Source organism: Syngnathus typhle, linkage group LG7, assembly GCF_033458585.1.
Source record: "Syngnathus typhle isolate RoL2023-S1 ecotype Sweden linkage group LG7, RoL_Styp_1.0, whole genome shotgun sequence".
NCBI lineage: Eukaryota > Metazoa > Chordata > Actinopteri > Syngnathiformes > Syngnathidae > Syngnathus > Syngnathus typhle.
The window spans coordinates 5,903,687-5,922,111 of NC_083744.1; the positions used below are offsets into that span (position 1 = coordinate 5,903,687).

The 18,425-nt window shown below is 42.5% G+C and overlaps 1 protein-coding gene across 6 annotated transcripts in view; it reads left to right on the forward strand.

Moving 5' to 3' along the window:
- The window catches only part of LOC133156414 (pleckstrin homology domain-containing family A member 5-like), a 61,506-nt gene extending 43,807 nt beyond the window's left edge, over positions 1 to 17,699 (forward strand). For 3 of the 6 annotated variants that reach the window (XM_061282091.1, XM_061282095.1, XM_061282094.1), the window contains 21 exons: positions 442 to 562; positions 660 to 764; positions 1,964 to 2,036; positions 3,450 to 3,550; positions 4,351 to 4,466; positions 5,620 to 6,108; positions 6,995 to 7,478; positions 8,053 to 8,136; positions 10,747 to 10,803; positions 10,896 to 10,976; positions 11,449 to 11,598; positions 11,691 to 11,792; positions 12,119 to 12,271; positions 13,307 to 13,421; positions 13,597 to 13,712; positions 14,728 to 14,943; positions 15,030 to 15,191; positions 15,285 to 15,418; positions 15,536 to 15,675; positions 16,767 to 16,848; positions 17,033 to 17,699. In XM_061282091.1, the coding sequence (XP_061138075.1) occupies positions 442 to 562; positions 660 to 764; positions 1,964 to 2,036; positions 3,450 to 3,550; positions 4,351 to 4,466; positions 5,620 to 6,108; positions 6,995 to 7,478; positions 8,053 to 8,136; positions 10,747 to 10,803; positions 10,896 to 10,976; positions 11,449 to 11,598; positions 11,691 to 11,792; positions 12,119 to 12,271; positions 13,307 to 13,421; positions 13,597 to 13,712; positions 14,728 to 14,943; positions 15,030 to 15,191; positions 15,285 to 15,418; positions 15,536 to 15,675; positions 16,767 to 16,848; positions 17,033 to 17,111 (3,160 nt within the window). In that variant the 3' untranslated portion in view covers positions 17,112 to 17,699. Of the gene's footprint in view, positions 1 to 441; positions 563 to 659; positions 765 to 1,963; positions 2,037 to 3,449; positions 3,551 to 4,350; positions 4,467 to 5,619; positions 6,109 to 6,994; positions 7,479 to 8,052; positions 8,137 to 8,663; positions 8,784 to 9,405; positions 9,460 to 9,986; positions 10,068 to 10,746; positions 10,804 to 10,895; positions 10,977 to 11,448; positions 11,599 to 11,690; positions 11,793 to 12,118; positions 12,272 to 12,713; positions 12,861 to 13,306; positions 13,422 to 13,596; positions 13,713 to 14,727; positions 14,944 to 15,029; positions 15,192 to 15,284; positions 15,419 to 15,535; positions 15,676 to 16,766; positions 16,867 to 17,032 lie in introns of all 6 variants that reach the window. The other 3 variants (XM_061282096.1, XM_061282092.1, XM_061282093.1) reach the window with 3 other exon arrangements.
- The last annotated feature ends 726 nt before the right edge of the window (positions 17,700 to 18,425 follow it).

The window sequence follows — 18,425 nt, forward strand, 5'->3', positions numbered from 1 at the left end:
TTTGCCGAGTGAAATGGAGTTTGTTGCGTGCTCAGTCACTGACCCGAAAGACGGCGCAGTGCTTCTGTGGTGTCATGTTTCCAACTGGATTACAACGTCGTTCCCCACCTAAAGAATGTAGGACATCCCCGTGGGCCAGACACAACTTGATTTACACAGTGCTCAAACCGATGACAGCTTTCCTGAACGTGTAGTAACATTCATATAACTGCTGTCGTATGGCTGTATTTCAGTTTGTCAGCATTCTCAAACAACTGGAAATGTTTTCTCAAGTGACTGCGGGTGTCATTGGCTCGACTCTTTGTTCCAAGATGAGATGTTGTGGCAAAAGTTTGAACTCAAGTGGAATGATAAGTCATTAGACAAGAGAGACTGCCTGCTTCCGTTCTCTACCCTAATCTGCAATTTTGGATTTCAAGTGCTCTTGTTTGGCTTGTTTAGATCTGCCGCCAAAGTGCCGGTGAATGAAAAGAAGGAACAGCCAAAAAGCACCATGAGTGAGGCGTCCAACAACACGAGCAGCTCTGACTCTGCCGCTAACCAATCCAGTGCAGCAGCAAGGGTGAGTTACATAAAATAATTGTTGCACTTTGCAACAAACTAACAAAAAGTAGCGTTTTGGAAGGAAACAATAACTGCCGTTGATATTCTATCTGTAGGCATCGAGACCTCCCAAAAAGCTTCATAATTTTGGAAAGAGATCAAATTCTATCAGGAAGAATCCCAGTGCTCCAGTCATAAAGAGGAACTGGCTCTATAAGCAGGTAAACAAAGCACTTCTGACAATATTTGTTATCATTTCTGTAGGCAAATTCTCCACCAGGATGGCCTCTGGGTTTTATTTTTTATTTCTCAATAGATCAGTGTTCCCTTTTGGAATTACTGTGGCCAGCGAGAGACTACACATTTAAGTTTTTGCAATGTTTTTAAACTGATGAGTGTATGCTGACTTCTATTTGACATGGATGAATGCGAGTTTGCAACCACATCGTTAATTGTTTATTTTTTTACTTTCCCTCTTTTTATTTAATTTAATTGGGTAAGGCAGGTTTTCAATCACATAAGTAATATAGAAATAATTTCTAAAAAACTGGAATTTGAACAGGGGTGTGTAGACCTTTTCATGTCCACCACGCATTTATATGCATAAGATGCCATCCAGGATCTGATTTCTTAGTCCACTTTTGCTGTTGGGTCAGAACACCCGCTGTTTGAATAGCAGTCCTTCATCAATGCTCCCACTTGCAGCAGCGGGGTGAAAAGGGGGGCAATGCTTGAGGCGCTCGTTTGCCTGACAGGACTCTCAGGCGTCCTAAGTGGCAAGCTCATTTAGTTTTGATTGCAGCCTCCCGGCACCGTCCTTTTACTACACCAAGGCTTCTTTTGGTCCAGCTGGCGGCTGCCGTTTCTTTCACAATTCTGCTACCCTGATAAAAGCTGGATTTTCACTTATTTCCTTGCTTCTTAGGAAGAAAAAGAGAAACCCTTCAGCGCATCCATTGGGGTCATCTGAATGCCTCTGTGAAGGCAAAGTGAAATGCTTGTTTTTCAATTCGGTCTCATTAAAGTGATGCTTTTGCCAGCTAGAGCATTCCAAGAAGAGTTCCACAGAGCATAGTGTCAACTGTTTTGACAAAACTTTGGCTAACAGTTTGTCATTTCTTTTGAATACTCTGTATTATACCTCTTAAACACTCAACGACCAATAAAAACCTTTTCTAAAAGCTACAGCAAAAAGAGAAATAATATGGCAACCCTACAGGCGGTATTTCTCTGCTCAACGTTAATAGCAAACAAATTCTCATTATGAAAATCAATTTAAAAACCTTTCATTAATTTTCCGCAGTATTAATCAAGAAAATGTGGTCAAATGCGGAACAAATTAAGAACCTTAATTGTTCTGTTTGGTTGAAATATTTGTTTTGTATCTAATGGCAGTTCTTTTGTTCTGGTGTCTTTGCAGGACAGCTCAGGGATGAAGCTGTGGAAAAAGAGGTGGTTTGTGCTGTCAGACTTGTGTCTCTTCTATTACAGAGGTGAGTCATTGTGACTAAAAGCATCATTCAATGCCACTGCTTCCGACAACGGTGCTCTTAGCAAGGCTCTCAACAAGGCTGTCTAGCCTCAAGCCATGCCCTTGGCATCTATACAAGACCCAAAGAGTCAAAAGGGGGGGAGGAGATGTGAGAAACACGGCTTGGATTATGCCATCTAAAAATGGTTTTGTCCAGAAAAGCTGAGCTGGAAAATGGGCTTTACACTGATTTAGAGTTGTGAAGGGAAGTTTCCAGGAATCGGGCAAGCTCCGCTCACATTGTGGTTCCCATAAATCTTCTACTTTTCCTGACGACATCTTCAGACGCCCTTGTTATTCAACAATTCAGCGTGTGTGTGTGTGTGTGTGTGTGTGCGTGTATACATACTATATGCGTATATACGTATATGCCCATATATATATATATATGTTTGTGTGTGTCTTGCAAAATGTTAAATCGTTCAACCCTGTTGTTGGAATTAGTTGTTCTGTCAGATGGCCCTCATTGCAGATTGTGTGTTGTAGGATTCCTATCATGCAGCAGACACGCGGAAACTGTTATTCCAGCAATGCTGATTCCGCTTGCTCAATTAATGCCGACCCACTCATTCTGCTAATCAGCATGACATCAAGTGTGTGTTTTTTCTGCTGTCTGACGGTGCCGCTGCCTTCTTTCCGCCCACTGACTGACAAAAGGCATAGGCAGAAGCGCCGATCCCAAAGGATTTGCATAGATAGGCATGTTGAGCAATTCCATCCATCAGCAGTGAGTGGGTAGTGAGTGTGGTCATGAGCTCTCCTCTAATCTAGCCAAAAACAACCGCTCGCTGTCGTATTTAGCAGCCAATTAAACTTGACTCTAGATCTTGCACAGTATCAGCTTATATCCTGTAAACACATATTTGATACAAAAATGTTCTCCCAATGTTGGCAAATATGTACCAGAAACCAAATAGATCAGTTTTACAAAAAAATATTTGCAATTTAGGATGGTTATATTTGTTACAATTGATTAGCTTCAAAACAGCACAATTAGGCAAATAGATTTCCCTGGTCACTTGAGGTGATTTATGAAACAGGTCAAGTAAGCGGCGACTTAGATGTGCTGATGTTTTGTTTCCCTGCACACTTTCTGCTGTGTGCAGAGCTATTGTAAGTATCAAGATGGGAGGTGAGGTTCTTGCTTAAAGCGCAGAGCTCAATGTGATCCCCCCCTCTGTGGAGAGCGCTCTATTGTCAATATGGAGCCACGTCTGCAAACCTAATGAGGAGTAGAGCTGTGCGGAACTTTGAATCAATGCTCATCTTTTCCGCCAACTGCAGAATGTAACTGCGACGTGCACATTTGACAAATGTGCATAACGCTTTGAGGTGATCAAAGCAGCTATTTAAATACACCTATTTTGCTTTGCAGATGAAAAAGAGGAGGGGATTCTTGGCAGCATCCTCTTACCAAGCTTCCACGTATCCATGTTGTCTGTTGATGATCATATCACCAGAAAGTATGCCTTCAAGGTCAGTGCTTTCGCCATCAAACAGCGATAGAGTGACGAACAAAAACAAACAATAATTCTGAAGTGAGGCAAAAAATAAAATAAAATTTGAATAAATGAATAAATAACCAAACAAACTTTGGTGAGATTGCAGGGATACAGAAACACTTTCCTAGTAATTGACTTTTAAAAAGCAGTAATGCAATGTCTGTTGCAAGCCAAAACATTACTCGGATATATGGGAAACATTAACCGGGTTCCCACTACTTTTGATTTTGGGTCCTTCCTAAACCCTGAAAGTCAACAAGTTCTCCTGCCAAGCCGATCTAAGCACAGACACCGGGGAGTCTTTCAAAGGGCTTCAACCACACAGCCCACTCTTTTCCAAACTTGTCACATGCTTTAAGAGATGCAGTAGAGGTCATGAGGTCGCTCTAAGAAGAGGAGAATATTGTTTGGCCCTCAATATTTTACATCATGTTTTGGATGATTAGTATTTTTCTTCTTTGGAAACTGGTAAACAGGATATTGAAGTTGTCTCATAAATAACCATTGTTTTTCTCTGTCACAATTGAATGTGTTGCTTTGCTGGCTGGGGAGGCATCATTTGAACCATGCAGCAACATGCCCGCAGTAACATTCACAACCTGGTGAGTATGATTTCACTTTGGTGGCTCTACTACTCTAATCTGGGAAAATGCCTTGCACTGATACGCTCATTGCCATTTGTCTTTCTTTTGTCCCCCCGCTAAGTCAGCGGCTTAGATCGAGCGTACCATTTTCAAATTCTCAATGTTGCCTTTCAGAAACCTTATCATGCAGGCGACACACCCCAATATGCGGACGTACTACTTTTGCACCGACACAGCCAAAGAGATGGAATCCTGGATGAAAGTGATGACGGATGCCGCACTTTTGCATTCCGACCCCGTCAAAAGGTTTCTTCAATCATTACGCTACACATGCTAATATTCTACTTTAGAGCATTTCTTGTTAGTGTCAAAACAGAGGTCATTTAACTCCAGCATATGGGCAATTTCATTTGAGGGATAGAAACCAACGTGTGCTTTAGGCATCTCATCACAGTGTGCGCTACATATAATGCTCGCCACACTTTTGCTAACGCATCAGTCGAGATGATAGTCTTTGCCATTTTGTGTGAAATGTTATTTAGCAGCCTGCCTCCATTGCCCTTTAAGCATTGGTGAGCAGAGGCGTAATGATCAAGTGCTTTGTAGCTATGCAGTGCTGCACAGACTAAAATCAACTGAATGGCACTGCAAAATGTGCGAGCCTGCTAAAAGGCTATTGAGCGTTGCGACACGGCTGTGTAATAAGCGTGTTATTTCCGTACTTTTTATTTTTTTATTTTTTTATGGGTTTCACGTGGTTTCAGGTAGGCTGCACGAGACGTTATGCAATTGTTTCACTGGGTTCAAGCACAATCTCTGAAGGAATGCTCCCTTGTTGCCGGCCCAGTAAACCCGTCTGATAAGAGGAATGTGCTGATCTTTGAAGCGTTGACCTTGAGTCAATCTAAGGCCAAGGAGCAGCGGTGTCAATTACCTTCAGAGACCTCACAAAGAAGCACAGATTTGTAGAGAGCGGCAAATGGATTTCTAGCTGTTGAGCAGCACTTTTCAGACATGCCCTGGCAGGGGCTATCTCTTGTTTTGGTTTTTTTTAACTGGAGATATCATTTTACACACCCAGTTTTCTCTGGCCGCTGGAGGAAACATCCTGCCCCTCCTTGTCTTTGTTTTAAAGTAAAAGCAGAGTATATTGGTGGTGTAGCAGTAAAAAAATCAATTAATTTCCACCTAGGATGCCGTACTACAATTAATAATTATTTTCCAGTCAGCAAATTAGCTTTGTATTCATTTTAACAGGGCCAGATCTTTCAGAAGGGAACTTGTGTGTAGATTAAGACGAGAGCGTCATTATTGTAGTAATCATACTTTTTATGACATTTTTGTTTGAGTATAAACCTTGTTTATAAAAATATATTCAAAAGTAACTCAGTGTCAAATCAACTAAAATCATTGTATTTGTATATATAATTATATTTCTTCTTTTGCCTGCTATTGTCAGGTTGGACAAGCTAAAAGTGGAACAGTGTGGCCCTCAAGAGGTTAATCAGATGGACAATCACAGGCCTCCATTGACACAGCCCGAAATCGAGAACAACGAGCGCAACCGGGAGGCGGACCGCGAGCATATAGCGGAAGAGGACAAGAAGCGGCGAGACGCCGAGCGCTACGGCTTCCAGAAAGAAGGCGCCAACCCCGATCGCCCCCTCACCAAGATCAACAGTATCAAAATGCAGCCAGCCCAAACAGCGGCGGCGGTCACGGTCAAGCTCGCCATGCCACGGACCCCGACAGAGATTGATGGCTCACACCAGACCCCCCAAGTCAATGGCGGCGGTGAACCCGGTCCGGTTGACCACGCCGGAGTTCCCCCTCAGCAAAGTTCAAACTACGAGCCGGAACGGACTTTGAGTAGGACAAGCTCCATGCAGCAACTGGAGCAGTGGGTTCGCACGCAGAGAGGACGCACCCAGGATGATGACACCAGAAGGTTGGTTTGGTTAAGTAGCATTCATGTAAGTCATTTCTGAGAATTTTAACAAGCAAGTAAGGAGGTCTTCACGATACAGCTTCCCATTTTCTGCATTTCAGTGCGTTTGACCATATTTGATTTGAAAAGGCTCGTCCTCTGGAACATTGAATAGTTTCAAAGCCGCCTCTGCCTTCTTTAATCTCACTAAGCGTTGCAGACCAGTATGCACTAACGCCAAGGTCTGACAGGAAGTTTGAATGGAAACTTTCTCGTTGCCAGCTGTACTGTTTTTGAACCCAAGTGAAGCAATGTTTTTGTTCTCTGGAAAAGGTGTCGAATGTCCAGTGGTGTTCTTCTGGGTTTCTGTTTACTGACTACACATTGAAAGACAGAACATTGTCGGGTTGGCGTTTAGTCAAATTCCATAAACGTGAGACAGTCGTATCCAAAAAGAAGGTGTTTTGTCACCGGCCGTATATTTGGTTTCAGATAATAATCGGCAACAGGCTCTCTGACCAACATGAATCATTGTCGATGAATAATGTCGATAGGAAGGATCCAAACAGATTTCAGTGATAGACATCAGATGGTCAAAGAGACAATATGTGCTCGTCCGTTTGCCTTCTTTGATGGATAATTACAGTAAATAACCGAATAGCATTTCTTTATTTTGCTTTGAATGAGTAATTTTAGTCGCCTAATATTCTGGGAAGCCATTTTGCTATGATGACTAGCTCTGTTCCAAGAAACCACAGCGTGTTTTATTTAGTACCGGGGTAACGTGTTTCATATTTTTACTGTTGGAACCTGGATATTCATCCACAAACAAAAGCATCTCCATTTGTTTTGATCTATGTTTGAATCATCTCAGTCTATGACGTGCCCACTTCTTTTCCTTCCGCAGCATCACGTCGTACCAGACACTCCCTCGGAACATGCCAAACCATCGAATGCCCCATGTGCCTCATTATGGCGACGGTTACCGCAGCATGCCCAGAAATAGCATGACGCAGAGGGACAGCATTTGCAGCATGTCGCCGTCGTTGTACGACCAACCCTCGGGTCTCCCGATGGCTGACAAGCGCCGCTCAGTGCGCTCTGACACCATGTGGCAGCTGTATGAGTGGCAGCAACGACAAGGCCACACCAGAGCGCCGCCGATGTACGGCCATATGGCCAGCCCCAAAACCATGATCAACCTTTCGGAACATGCGGCGCCCACCTACTCCATCCCACCCTCGCCTTCTCACGGTTCCCTGTCAATGTATGGCGGCTATTCTCAGCCGCCGCGATCGTACAATATGAGCAGCGCCCGCTCCGAGATGGCTTCTCCCATCTACCAAAGAGACTTGAGCATGGAGAGGCAGCAAAGGCACCAAATCCCTATGGTGAGTCAACTTCTGAATGAGGTGTTCACCTGTTTAGCAACATTTTGAATGACCATTTTTTTCAACAGTATAGAAACCTCTGAAATTGAAATGGTCAAGATATTTTCGCTCTTAATCTTGCTAATGCACAGCTGTGAATTTAAAATCATTCCACATCATAACGCTGACGGAGAAATGCGCAAAGCTGTCACATAGAATGTACCTCAAAATCAAAATGACAAAATATTCACTTTTATTAAAAAAAAAAATCGAATAATTCCATCAATATTTCTTCATAATGTCGATGACAGTAAGTATTCATTTACAATTTAGGAAATGTTTTTGTAAGGAATGGGCGCGCACCAGTCAGTATCGGTAAGCCACAGTTCAAAATATCAGTACTCGCAATACCTGTATCGGCCGCCATCTTGTGGTCACTCAAGTGGTGTCGATACTTGATTACTAAAATATGTATCTACATGTTCTTGTTGTTTGACATGACGGCAAATCTTCACACTATTATATGATTTGAAGAAATTCACCTCCTACATGAAAAGTTAAATAGAGAGTGAATGCCCTTGCGTGTCTCTTTCAGTATGCCTACCCTCCTGATAGGAGGTCAATGCCTGTAGGAATCCCAGTCCAGGCCATCACCGCCCAGTCTCTCCAAGGCAAAAGTGTAAGTCATCATTGGTCTATTAGCTACATATGACTAACTTGTCAACATGCATCATTATCCTGCCGTGTTTCTGTTAGTGCTGGCTGATTTGGACTTTTTTTGGTCCAAACAATTTACATGTGACTTTTATCCAAGATGACCTTGTGACAAACTTCCCAAGAAGAAAATCAGACAGTTCTTTCTCCAAGCAGTCAGATTAAGTCTATGCCGACTTTAGTCAAGAGTCGATTCGCGCCAGCAGAGATTTAAAAGCGCTGTCAGTCTCAACTTTTTAAGCCAGCTCAGGAGTATGTCAAAGTCACTGGCGCTAGCGTGAGAAGTGCTTTCTGCTCTCAGTGTTGAAAGGCGCCACTGTCGGGAATTTGCATGCTGCCAACACTTTGGGCTAATCTCATCGTTGTTATCTGCATGATCTGCATTCACTACCTGGGAGCATTGACGCATCTCCTATCCTGGTGTGTTTTCTCCTTTTTTCCTCCGATGTCCCTGCTTGATAATGGCATCCCGCAACCTCACCTCCTTTGCAGCCCGAGGAACTGACTTTGCTTCTGATAAAGCTGCGTCGGCAGCAGGCAGAGCTAAGCACTGCCCGGGAACATACTCTAGCACAGCTTACGCAACCTAACATGGATGGCGACAACCCAAAGGTCAGCCTCCCCCCAATAACCACCATCCCAAAAATATTCCTCTCGAGGCATGTTACTTATTGTGACGTGTGTATGCCATTCATCTCCCACCTCAGCTATCCATCCTGGTGTGCCTGTTTTTACTGATGGGGGGGGGGGGGGGGGACATAAGCTCCTCTGCTTCAAAATTTAATCAAACATTCAATTCATTTTACCAGGCAAGCGATTAAGTTATTTCACTTCTCCAAAGAGTCTGGACAGATGTTAACAGTGAAGCAAACTCAAAGCCATGGGCAAGCTTAAAGTGGTTTGGACAATTGCCACACGGCGTCGTTAAATCAGGATCCCCCGCATCGCTAAGTCTACTTTAAGATGTTAGACTAGAAATGTGTATGTTTTAGGTCAGCAGGGTACGCCATGAGAGTCTGCCATTACTTCAGACGAATTGTTCCATCCACTCCCAGATGTGGTGTGAAGTCAGCGTTACCTGTGTCTCAACTTTCTTCTCCTCAACTGTCCTTTTCCTCCTGTTTTATTAAGTCGTCCCACCCGTGTACATTCTTGAACATGTGACAAAAAAACAATAAGAAATGTCCTTCATTTGGTATCCATCTTCTTTTTTTTCTTGCTGCCATGACACTAGAACGATGTTCTGTCCCAGCATCTCCAAAGGACTCTAAAGTATTTGGACAATCAGGTGGGGTGATTCATGGTTGCATGGCCCTTGCTTTCTTTTTTTTTCTTTTTGCCACAAACCTGTTATATATGAATAACAATGTCTGCGTTTTATTATGGAGTTTGGTCAGCTACATAGTGGTGGTCAAATAATTTATTATAAATACTTCAGTTGACTTTAAAAACTGTTCTGAACATGGCACAATAAAGCAGAATTTAGTGGTTGTTTGTTCTTCAGTCAAAATCCTGATAAGTGGAAATGTATAATTTCCAGACAATAATTGTTACATATGGAAGGATTTTGTAGCCTTGATGTTCCTCATTGTCCGCTGCACTTGTACATTTGGAACAATGTCTTCTTGTTGGTAAGTTTCACTTTGTGGTGCTGTATCCATCACTATTTTCTTTGTCTGCTTTAATTCTAAATTCAAATGCGTGTATATATTAGTCTATCAAGCATTTTGCAAGTGTTGTGTTTGAATCCACTTGAATCCACTGAAGCACTGTTGTAAACTGACTCTACTGCTCCTCGTCTTCACGCCGGACTAGATGAAGGAAAATGACCCTTTAATCGTCATGACTCACACTTTGATTGAGAACTCGGCCCCGAGGCCTCAACTTTACCAGCAAGTAAGGCCAATTTAAGGCTTAGGCTTAACCTCATCCACATGTTGGCTGGTTTTTTTTATTTTAATTTTTTTTTTTGCCTTCAGTGTCCAAGTCCTCATGACACATGAAGACTGATCTCGCTGTATTATGTTGTACTGCCATGCATTGCTTTGACTGTTGTTATGTTGAAAAGTCATGGCAAAAAAAACATGACTTGGAAATGAGAAGTACAATGTTGTCTTCCTCATAATCGAGATCATTTGTGGCCTGGTTACAGTTGCATTTTGAAGCTGCTGCAAGGGGGGGGGGGGGGGGCAAAAAAAGCCTCAGCAAGTGTCTGAAGAGATTCGGGGGGTCTGATCACCGTCGCCTAATAGCGACCCCCCGTCTTTCACCCAGTCGGCATCCAACAGCTGCATTGTCACCTGTTCAACTGCTAGCAGTTTGTCACTCTTGTCACGCCGCAACCCGCCACGTCATGTGACAGTCTGCATGTTGTGTGGGAAAGTTTCTCACATCCTGATTTATCTTTCTGTCGTGTGATCCAACCAAGTCAAAACTTGACAGAAATTGTCGTGGTCATATTAGTTTTGTGCAATCTGAGATGAATTGAAATGATATGACTCAATGAGACGACTGAGTTTTAGACAATGCATGCCGCTTGAGAAGACTCTGACTAATGTTTTGTTTTGCTTCACAGCTAAATCCAGAAGACCCCAGAGAACACAGCTACATGCCAGAAGAAGGGGACATTGACGTATGCCTAATTTCATTCTACTAACCCTAAGACATGTCACGTCCAGCCGCTACGCATGGAGAGTCACCGCCTTTGTGTTGTTTTCTCCTTAGACCAAACTTAGCCGATTGTGTGAGCAGGACAAAGTGGTGAGGACGCACGAGGACAACCTTCAGCAGCTGTACAGAGAGAAGGTGACTCATCACTCAATGACTCATTATAAAATATTTTTTATTCTATTGAAAGATTTAGAAGGCTGTCTTTTTCTCCACTATTAAAGGCCATAGCAAACAGAGACATTGACAAAAATCAAATGATCAACTTTTGCAAAACCCTTGATGTTGTGTTTTCTATTTGGTTGGTGTGGCGTGTAAGAGGTGAAGATATTTACGAACGAATGCACATGATGCTAACATACACGTTTTGATAAGTCAGCAAACCCCTCGTAGCATCTAAACAGGTTTCATGTTTAAAATGTATATTTCATAGTTTTGCCTATTCGTCTGCGTCGCTTTGTTAAATAGCTAATTTTGTACATTGTTCTTAATATCTCTGTGAGTGTATCAGGAAATGTATAATAATTACCGTTCATAACATTTTGTTCCGTTACAGTCCAATTGTTCATTAACAAATCAGCTAATGTTGATGAATTGTGTCTTCCTGCAGCATACTCTGGAGACAGCGCTGCTGTCAGCCAGCCATGAGATCGAATTGGGTTCAGACAACCCGGCTGCCATGCAGAGTGTCATCCAGCAGAGAGACTTACTGCAGAGCGGCTTGCTCGGCACCTGCAGAGAGCTCTCCCGGGTTACAACTGTAAGGCCATCCTAAATCCTTTCAAATGTGTTTTTCCCGAGTGGGGTGTGTGGGGAAAAAAAAAAAAAGTGCATTTGTCTTTTTCAAACCAGGAATTAGAGCGGTCATGGCGCGAGTATGACCAACTAGAAGGAGCTGTAATTCTGACAAAGAGCAACCTGCTGGAGCAGCTCGAAGCGCTGGGAAGTCCGCAGGTAGGATTCGTCTCTAAAATAAAGACCAGAGCATTAACTCGGGGAGCTAAAATTGATGAGCGGGCAAAGTGATGCTGGAGTCTTTTGTCTTTTCCCTCATCACGTTTATTCTTGGCTCAACCTGACTCACTTCATTTGCTAATTAGGAGTTGAAGGCCAAAAGGGAGCCTCAACACATCTCCTTATCAAGCTCCGTGACACACAATGTGTCACATTGACGGATTGTAAAACTGAGTGCACTTTTTCTTCAATCAATATCCTTGCTCTCATTTCACTCCTCTGCCGAGCTCATTTGTCGCCTAATATTTTCCTCTCTGTTTTCACAGACTGAACCTCCTAGCCAGCATCATGTGCACATCCAGAAAGAGCTGTGGCGGATCCAAGATGTAATGGAGGTCCTCAACAAACATAAAGACCAGAGGAACGCCGATGGTTCTATGGCCTTGTATGGGCCCAACTTCAGCATGCAGAAAACAGAGGTATGAAAGGAACACTTGAAAGCAAGTGAAAAAAAAAAACATGAGAAAAACTAAAAAAAGATGAAAAGAATCCACGGTTTCCGAATCTCGAGTATGCACGGGTCAACTGTATTGTAATATCATAATACAACAGCACTAATCGCATTTTTTTACTTTTACGGTAATGAGTGTCAACTCCATATATATTTTATTTATGTATTTGTTTTGTAATTATACATTTATCTTTAAACAATCCTTGAAAACCTAAAATAGCATTTGTACAAATAAAGGCCACCTCAGATGAGCATCCTCGGTGTGTATGACAGCGTCGCTCGCAACAACGGAGTGTGTCCTTGTGGTCAGTTAATGAAAGAAACCAGGACCAGATGGAGGTCACTCAGAGCGTGCATGGCGGCGTCCTGTGTCACCTTGCCTCCTGTCATGCCTTGTATAATCCCCCCAGGAGGAGGACTCTGTACCCCCACGGCCACCTTTGCCCCAGTCATATGAGCCCAACCCCCTCGCAATTCCCCCCCATGCCGGAGTTCGCTCAACATCCCTCCACAGAATGGAGGACAGGAAGACCAATCAGAAGAATGGCACACACAGCGTAAGCTTGTTGCCCGCAGCTGCATCACTGCCTGCTGTGTAGCCCCCCCCCCCTTTTATTTTGAATTTATCTATTTTTTATATTTTTGTTGCAAAACATCCCTTTTTTTTAATTTCATAATTCCATTTTTTTATTGAGCCCAAGGAAATATGCTTTTTTTCAGTGTGTTGCAACATTCTTTTTAACATTGACAGCTTTTGTTGTCATCTCGCTGCTTCCAAGCCATCCTGGGTTGAATGCGTCTGCTGGCTGCTCTTCAATATTTTGTCCATCTCATACAACATGCAATTCTATACAAGACTGTTTCAATGACTGCCTAAACTTAGACCTTTGGCAACTGGCCCCTCTCTCAGAAGACATTCCATGGGAAGAAAAAAAAAAAGAAACACATTGATAAAGCCTTTGCATTCTCAGTGTTGAAGCAGACTTTTCTAATTCATCGACAGGGGCCAGACTATCGCCTGTACAAGAGTGAACCGGAGCTCACCACAGTGGCTGAAGTGGATGAGAGCAACGGAGAAGACAGGATTGAACACCCGTCCGACCATCCTGCAAACAAAGGTATCATCTTGACACGCTTAAATCTCAAGGCAGCAACTGATTGATATGATAATTAGATGACATTTAAAAAAAAAAAAAGTCTACCCTACTGGAATTTTTTAAGAGTTGCCATTGCTTTTACATAAGTGGCACTTTACAATGACCTCGCTCGATTCGTCTCTTCTTCCTCTACCAGGGCCATCCTACCCAGTTGGCATTGTTCCACCTAGAACCAAATCCCCAGTGCCTGACTCATCCTCCATCGCCTCCTATGTTACTCTAAGGAAGAGTAAAAAGCCTGACTCCAGAATGGTCAGTCTCAGAATGTTTACAATCTGCTTCTGGGTATTTCCCACATATTTGATATCCCCCAAAACAAATAACAGTAAATATGAATAATGTTGGCTCTTCTTTTTCCTCTGTGGGCCGAGCTGAATGATTCGGAATGGCCTGTTGTGGTCATCAAGCTTTAAACTCACCACCGGGTGCGAGCAGCCCACTCCAAAACAGCCTCTTGTAAAATAAATGAGAAGCACAATTTATAGTTTCCACCCACACATAATACCAACTGTGTTATTTGGTGTGCCACATGGCAGAGTGTGTGCTTTTTTTCTTTCTCACCCACTTCATGTCTACATGTCTGTTTTAAAAAAATGAAGACTGGCTTTTCATGAAAAATGCAAACAACTTGTCTGCTGCCTATTGTTCTATTTAACAATATAGCCCGCAGTGGTAAGAGAGTTCCTTGAAGAGTTCAACTCGGGCCCTTGGGTACCATCCCCTTGGACAGTCGCTCCAGCATCTTGGAGCTCTGGACCGAATCCAAATTTAGCAGCTCCTTCTAGCTTGGCGCCGAGCACACAACGTCACATTGTCAGCCTCTCACGCTCGGGCATTAAGTGGCCGCCCAGTCTCTGTGGGTTCACACGCTTGTGCCGGTAGAAGCGTGTCAGTGCATAGCAGCAATTCATTCAGGTTGCTTCCAAAGCACTTGTTTCTTTCTGCGTGAGTGGACACCCAAGACCCATTAAGCACCATTACTGTGGCTATTTTCTGTTACCTGAACTGCATGCTCAGGGAATACATTGTGTGGACAAAAGTATTGAGACACCTCAGTTACATACAAAGCCTTTGAAAAGTATTCAGATCTCCTTGAACGTTTTGCCACCTTACAACCACAAGCCTTTCATTGATTTGTGATTTTGAGGTGTCTCTACCATCTTTGCGCGTTTTTTTTTTTTTTTGTTCATGACTGTTGGTGTTTTTATGAGAATTATAAACCGATTTTACGCTCTCAACAATGTTCTCCTGGTTGTGTGACAAACAGGAGCGTCCACACAGCGCCATGGAGCATCAATTGTGCGCGCTAGAAAGCAGTCGGCCCAGGATGAGCGTGGAGGAGCAGCTGGAGAGGATTCGCCGCCACCAGCAGGGTGCCCTCAAGGAAAAGAAAAAGGGTGTCCGCATTCGGGGGAACGCCGAGGAGAACGCTCTGTCTCGCAGCAATTCATTCACAAAAGACAACCATTCACGTAATGTCCAGGTACAGTACAGAAACGGACGCTTTTACATCAGCCAATCAATCCGGGACCCTTTCATACTGTAGGTTCTCTTCTAAACATTTCACAGTCTCAAATGAGGCGGAGAGATGATGTCATGAGCACAGACATTTTGGAACTAGAAGCTTCACTCAGGCAGCAGGAGGTAGTCAGGGAGCAGGAGACGCCCGCTGAGGAAATCGCACGTCTCAAAGAAGCCTCAAACTCTGAGCGCTTTAATGTGGTTCGGCAAGTAAGGCTAAATCTCTTTTTTTACTTTTTAACCTTGACAGCAAACTGCTTGGAAATTATTAAGCGACGCATGAACATCTGTGACTCTCGCTAGTTGTCTGTGCCGGACAAAGTGCTGATACCTGAACGCTACGTGGAGTCGGACCCGGAGGAGGCACTTAGTCCAGAGCAGGAAGCTGACAAACAACGGAAAGTTGACCGCATCAAAGCTCTCATAGCCAAAAACAGGTAAACATGGAATTCATCACTGGAGACTTCTGCTGTAACCTTTTGACCTTCTGTTTGTTTGAATAAAATTCCTTGCTTTCGTTATTGTCGCACATTGACCAAATGCATGTCCCCTAGCATGCAGAATCCGATGCCTACCATAGCATTGAGCCCTGTGGAGGCTGAAGAGGAGATTACCATCCAAGAGAAAGAGAAGATGATTAATATCTCTTACAAACTAGCAGCAGAGGCCTCCAAACGTAGCAAGCTGGTTGCAGGTAGGCTGTAAACACAAAATGACCTCAGGAGGAGGGCATTCAATTATAAATGGAGATTAGTTGGCATGTGACCATGTTCATATTTTTCATTTTTATCATAAACCCCACTCCATTGCGGCTTCCGAATACTGTGAACTTAAAAGAAAAGATCAAACTAATGTTTGATGAAGAGACCAGAAAGACATTTAATTTCTCTAGCATTTCCCATCTTGCTTTTTATGCCTACAAAAAGTGGCGACTGCGGGTTCAGTTGGGCATGATTATTGATGTATATAGTGAGATGATAAATCTGTTTGGAAAATATGTTTAATCCAAACACAAGTACACTGTTGTGCAATATTTTTTTATCATCCATCGCTCCGCCATGGAAGGGGGTTTTATCAGGTTGTTTGGCACACAGTACAGAACTAATAACTCGCCATACACATACATATGTACACCTTGTATCATCAACAAAGTTAATAAAAAAAATATTATTGAGGCTGAAGTTAAAAAAAAAGGTATTGCATCATGATACATTGCCCCTAGAGGTAAAACCAAATCAAAACAAAAACATCTCTGAGTAGTATTAAATGAAAAACTAGATATTTATAACTAGTTTTTATGCAGGTGGTACCTAAATGTGTGGCTGGTGTGTACTGCATATAACATTTCAATACAATGTTAGGGGGTATCCATCCCTTAAGTAGACAAATCTAGTTCTGGATATTTTCTGTATCCAAACGATTTTTCCATCTGATTATGCTGTGCACTAGATATTGGCTTGACTTGAATGAGCACTTCAGCCCCGCACGACTTGTGGCTTCTTTCACAGCTGCCCACTAGAAAGCGTCTCACTCATTAAAGACTAAAAGAGGCGTTTTCCGCCACTGAAGTTTTCCGAGCCGTGGTCTGAGCCAGGGCTGCGATTAGTGCCGGAAGCAGTAAATAAAAGGGATCTCTGAGATGGACACACACATTGACACACACAAGTGGTAAAAGAAGCCCAATCGGTATGGCTGAAGTGTTCATGGCCATTTAGTCCCAAGCATGTTGTGTCCTTTTTTGGGGGTGTGCTGTGGTCTTGAACATATTGCTGTGTTTTGTTGCAGTGAAAAGTCCGCCGCCATCTTCCCCAACCCTCCCACCATCTCCTAACACGCCGCCTCAGCTCGCTGACGGCTCTCACTTCATGTGTGTGTAGTAGCACCAGTAAGGGCCTTCATCACCTGTTGTCTTTTTTTCCACACTCATTACACTCGTGTGTGTCCTCGCCGTTGTTCTTAGCCTTAGTCACGTATTGTCTGTTTGAAGTGACCGGGAAATTTTGAAATTCTCCCGCATCAAGTTTGATTGACGCTTTTCTTTTTCTCCTCAGCACAAGCTCTGGCCTCAGTCAAAACATACACATGAAGGAAATAACAGTGGACACGGCCACGTGCTTCTCTGAAATCTGACTCGTGTGTGCGTGAGTGTGTTTATGTGTGATCACTGTGACATCTGAAGCACTCCAAGTGGCTGCCACCACCAATAACATTTAATTTCTTTTGGGACTACCACACTGCTTTTATTTTGTTCTTAACCTTGAAAAGTTTTTACCCTTTTTTTAAATTATTTATAGTTTAATAGGTATTCTTTAAAGTGTTGGTTATTATTTAAGCATTCATAGTTAACCATTTACTGTGGAAAAGGTTTTTGCTTCTTGAGGTGAGCATATAAACAACAATGTAGAGAAGCCTCATTTTGGTACTGCAGACTAATACAATACATTTTTTTCAAAAGTTTTAATTATTCGAAATGACATCCGTCAGTCTGTGTTAAAATACTGACAACTGTTTTATGAATGTTCCGTTTTACGTCTTTCTAGACTTCTTGTTTCTTTGTGATTGCTGAGTTATATTTAAACAGATGAAAAAGAAAATCTGCAGTTGGTTGGATTTTATGACTTTTTGTAAGCCTAGTATTAAAAGAAGATATTAGCACATGTAAAAAAAAAAAAGAAGCAATAATTAACTCCAAAGTTTGTGGATGCAGGTTGCATATTTCTCACTTGTACAAAGTGTAATTAAGAGGCTTACTATGTATAGAATCTTGCTTCATGCAGCAGGATGGGAGCATGTATCAAACACGTGGTTACAGATGAGATTTAATTTACAAATGTTCATATGCCATCTGTTTTATATCATATGAAATAAATGTTCTGTTCTTAAAAAAAAAGCTTTGCTGTTCTGCTTTTTCTTTTCTCACATGATTAATGAGATTAAGCACATGATCGAGGTGTGGAATCAATATCGGGCCTGCAGGAATGTCAGATGTGGAAAATATGTTTTCATAGTTCCATTTTCTATCACATTTGGGTTCATTCACTCCTCTGAGCTTCAACATCCTGTTTAAAAATAGTGAAATGCCGCCCTCGTGTGGTCTCTTGGTCTACCAACAAGGTGGGTCTTCATTTAACGTGCGTGCAATTAAACTGCGAATCCCTCGCATTAAAAAAATGTTTTTGCACCAACTCTCATCTGCCATAATGTCCAAATGACTATTTATGCAATCAATAAATATCCAAGACAAAATCTGTATTTAAATTTTTAACTTTAATAATGTACAGCAAGGTTGTCAAACTCTTTTTTTGTTGCGGGTCACATTGGAGTTATGGTTTCCCACGTGGGGTCATTAATGACTTAAATAAAAACGAATGGGTGGATATTATCGCATACACGCGACAGAACAATTCAACAATTTCGAAATTAAGATTATAGCAAAAAAACAGC